General features: G+C 35.6%; 1 protein-coding gene across 2 annotated transcripts in view; it reads left to right on the plus strand.

Annotated features, from left to right (window-relative positions):
- edar (ectodysplasin A receptor) overlaps positions 1 to 4,416 on the plus strand; it is a 41,010-nt gene that overhangs the window by 27,102 nt on the left and 9,492 nt on the right. For both annotated transcript variants that reach the window (XM_016553216.1, XM_016553217.1), the window contains exons 6-7: positions 2,930 to 3,013; positions 3,864 to 3,989. In XM_016553216.1, coding sequence (XP_016408702.1) covers positions 2,930 to 3,013; positions 3,864 to 3,989 — 210 coding nt within the window. The remainder of the gene's footprint in view (positions 1 to 2,929; positions 3,014 to 3,863; positions 3,990 to 4,416) is intronic.

Consider the following 4,416-nt stretch of genomic DNA (forward strand, 5'->3'; position numbering starts at 1 on the left):
TGTCTGTGCGTCTCTTTGCTCGATTTGATTCACAGTTCCGTCTGGACTCCATCAGCCGCGTGTTTGCGGCGCAGGAGGGTTTTTCAGATTTATGTTCCTTCTCTTGGCAGATCGTTCATAACACGCTCGAGTCTCTGATTAGCGGCGCATACCTGAAGCGCTGACTGCATGGAAACCCGCGCAAAACCTGCAGATTTAAGGCCGCGTAATGCGCTAAAACATTACCCCAAGTAGCAGCGGCGATTCCTAATTTCTGAATCAGTGCCGAAAATACCCACGTCTGCTTCCCATTCAGGTTTTGGGGTCTGATTTTTATTTGTGATGAAATGTCATCGTTTGTGGAAGAGAGGGAAACTAATGAACTCCAGCTTTGACCGACCGAGGGAGAGCCTAGCTCTTTATTGTTTTGTTTTGCTAATTTCTTCTTTTTCTAAAATCTCCGGCCATGAGATGTTTCTTCAGAACGAGAGTGGAAGCTCTGATGACCAGCAAAAGCTTCTTACACCAGTCATTTCAGCAGAACAGACAGATTTCTAAAGAAAACCAAGCGAACGGAGCAGACCGTCATTGTTGTGGCAAATAAATATTTTCACATGTAAATCTAAAAGCAGAAACTCTGTTTCGGACATAACTGTGACACTATTTACACACTATTTCACTTGCATTTCTTTTCTCTATACTTCCTAATCTAATAGTCTAATAAACTTAGCATTGTATATCACAAATATTGTTGGCTCTTTGACATTTTATTTTATTTTATAATTGTATTTTTTTTATTTTTTTTTTATTTAATTTAATTTAATTTAATTTAATTAGTTCTTCTTTATGTCAAACATTTTGTTGTGTATATAATGCACTATAAAGATAAACTTGCTTAAAACTTATATAAATTGTTTATTTATTTAAAATTTTTAGTGACAGAAACAGTTACAGAAAAAAATTGTTGGCTTTTTGACAAATTAATTTAATTTAATTAATTAATTTATTTATTTTTATTTTATTTAGAATTTATTTATACATTCATTTTTATGCCCATTAATTATTTAACTTGTGGCTTATATGCTATAAAGAGGAAGTTCATTTCTATACATTTCTAGTGACACGCTGCAGTTCCGCTCTGAGAATGACGCTCATTAGCAGTCTAATAAACCTGCCATCATGCATTATGAATGCTGCTGGCTCTATGACGAATCGCTTTGTTCCTGTGAGTCTCTTTGGAGAAACGTCCTGTAAATGAAGGGTCTTAGTGCTGCATGGGAAACACGTCTGGTGTTTTCAGAGCCTCTTTAATTGTTTTCTATTGTGCGGTGACAGAAATGAAGTAGGTGGGAGTTATATGCAATTAAAAAAAGCATAACAAACAGGTCTTTTAAAGCTGTAGATGTGGAAGTATGAACCCGGCATGCTCGCACTCGCCGGGTAATTATGCTCGCGTCTAATAATTAAGAGTTTCGAGCGAATTAAAAGATGATTGCATGGAAACACTCAGCGCTCGGATCACATGCACGCGCTCCGGGGACCTCAACAGATGATTTGGCATTAAATGAATGTGGTATGATCAGATTGATAATGGTTTCTAATGAACTTCCTGAAGTCAGAGCTCAGCCCGCTGCTAAATGACTGATCGGGTTTCGCAGAACCATCCTCACGGCGTTCGTTTGGTTTACAGCGTGTTTGACACTCGCAATGAGAAAGAAATAAGCAAAGACATCAAACGTATGAGAGCTTTGACAAATTGTGCTGTTGATGTGCGCGATAATTAAACCAATACTTCAACTCCAGAGCTGAAAACACGCGCAGATTTGTGCTTTAGTCCATTAAGACTGTTAGTGTCCCATATTTAATGTTGAATTGTTATACACTACACGTCATGCGGCATCGTATTATACTCCATCACAGAACACTTTCACTTAAAGTGAAGCAAAGGCAGCAGCTCTTCATTATTTAAAAGAAGTATTCTCTGGTCATTTTGGTCTTTCTTTTTCCTGAAAATGCTCGTTAATGTTACTGCATTCAGATTCCAAATTACATGACAAAAAATATAGCTAGTAACTAATCCATAACATTACACAGTAATATAATCAGACTACTTTTAGATTACTTTTGACCTAACTCGTTTATCACAGTTATTTAAATAGGATAATCTTATATCACCATAGTGATATAAAAATACATAGAGATAGAAAATATATTGCATTTGTTGTAATTAACAACATGAAGTGCATTAAGCATTACATTACAGTTCGTGAAGGAGCTGCAGGGGGTTCGTGATTTTAATGAAAAGCTAATAATTAAATCATAAAAATGCACAATTAAAATAAATCATTTTAAAATAACATCAATCAAAATAAAAAAAAATTATTTGTTTACCTGCATGTCATGTGACCATTAACCAACGTCAGAGAGCTGCATTACATGTAAATAAGAAATCATGTGAATTTGTGCATTTTAATGTGTAATTTAGGAAAATTGGAAAGATGAAAAAGAATCAATAAATGACGATTAATTTATTGCTATTGTGTGAATAATATGTCATCATGAAACCAATAAAAACGTAACTGTAGTCTGATTACGAGTATTTTAAAATGTAATGTAATCTAATTACAAGTACTTGATTTTTGGAATCGGATTACATAATCCAGGTTCTGATCGCATTGCAGTGTTATTCTAGAATCATATTGAGATTCAATCTTTTTGTCCACTTGTTTTCTCTATCAGCGCAGGTTTTGTGTTTCCTGATTGATCGTAGGACTCATTGATCTGAGCTTCTCTGCAGTTTAGTTTTTGAGCCTAAATTATGCACAAATAATGCTTTTTTCACTCATAAACTGAGGAGCTATTACAAGCGTTCCGTGTGAAGGGTGTGACGGACGCGACTCACAGCAGATGCAATATATATTCACTGATTTCACTGAATGTTGTTTCACAGGCATGCAGTCGCCGCCGCCGTCATCAGGACGAGCTCCCAGCGTGTCGTCCAGCAGCACCACCATATTCCCACACGCAGAGAAAGGTGAGATGCATGCTGGGAACTCCTCACTGGTCACATGACCTCGGATCCATCCGTTCTCATTTTATATTAAAGGCACAATATGTACGATTTTTTTATTAAAATATCCAAAAACCATCGCCCTCTAGTGGTGAAAATTACATACTGTGCCTTTAACACAGCAGATTTACCATGGTTAAGGGGTGTTCGTAAAAACATGGTAAAATTACTGTAACATATGGCCTTATTGCTTTGATAAAAAAACAGCAACATTATAGAATATGAGAAATACAAGTTGCATTCAGTATTAATAATATAATCATAATAAACAATCATTTTAAAGGGATAGTTCACCAAAAAATGAAAATTGTCATCATTTACTCGCCCTCATGTCATTCCAGTGTTATTTCAATATTGAGATGCTATTACAGTTTTTATTAATATTTTCAGTATTATTAATATTTTGAGTATTTGAGAATGTTAAGAGTTTTTATTTTTATATTTCCCATTTTAGTTAACGTTTTAGTAATTTTGTTGTGCGTCGGTTAAAATAAAGTTAAAATAAAATAAACAGAGAAATGTTAAACTAGCTGAAATAATTTTTTTTTTATGTTTTATATTTTATTTCAAGTAACGAAAAGGTTTTTATGGTTTTAATTTTAGTTAGTTAAGTATAACAAAATTGTGTCGTTCCAATTTCTTCTGGGGGAACATAAAAGAAGATATTTTGAAAAATGTTGATAATCAAACAGTTCCGGGTCCCATTGACTTCCATTGTATTTTTTGTCCATATTACATACAAAGTCAGTTTATTAGTGTAATTGTAGCGTTTTTATGGTTGCCAAGCAACATAGAATATTTTACTGTGTTCCAGATCCAACAGGACAAGGTCACCTAGCAACGGCCCTCATCATCGCCATGTCAACCATCTTCATCATGGCCATTGCTATAGTGATGATCATCATGTTCTACATCCTGAAGACCAAACCGAGTGGACAAGGTAAGATCACTAAAACTAAACACACTCGTTATCTGTGTGTGTGTGTGAGTGTGAGCATGCGTGTGTGAGTGTGCGTGTGTACTTGTTTGGAATATACTTGTGGGGACCAAATGTCCTCACTTATATTGTGAAATACTTTGACACAACCCATTAGTGAGACATCTGACTGGTCCTCACTAGTTCAAAAGACTTACACATCTGTTGTTGTTGTGAATCCAGTGTTCTGCAGATGTTTCTGTGATGGGTAAGTTTAGGGATATCAGTTGGTTAGCTGATAGAAAATATCATTAACCTGATAGAAAATCAATGGAAGTCTATGCAATGACCTCACTAAGACAGAAACATCTGTTTGTGTGTGTGCGTGTGTGTCTGTGTGTGTGTGTGTGTGTGTGTGTGTGTGTGTGTGTGCGTCTGTGTGTGTGTCTGT

This window comes from Sinocyclocheilus rhinocerous, unplaced genomic scaffold, assembly GCF_001515625.1.
Source record: "Sinocyclocheilus rhinocerous isolate Xijiao unplaced genomic scaffold, SAMN03320098_v1.1 scaffold3693, whole genome shotgun sequence".
In the NCBI taxonomy this organism is placed as follows: Eukaryota; Metazoa; Chordata; class Actinopteri; order Cypriniformes; family Cyprinidae; genus Sinocyclocheilus; species Sinocyclocheilus rhinocerous.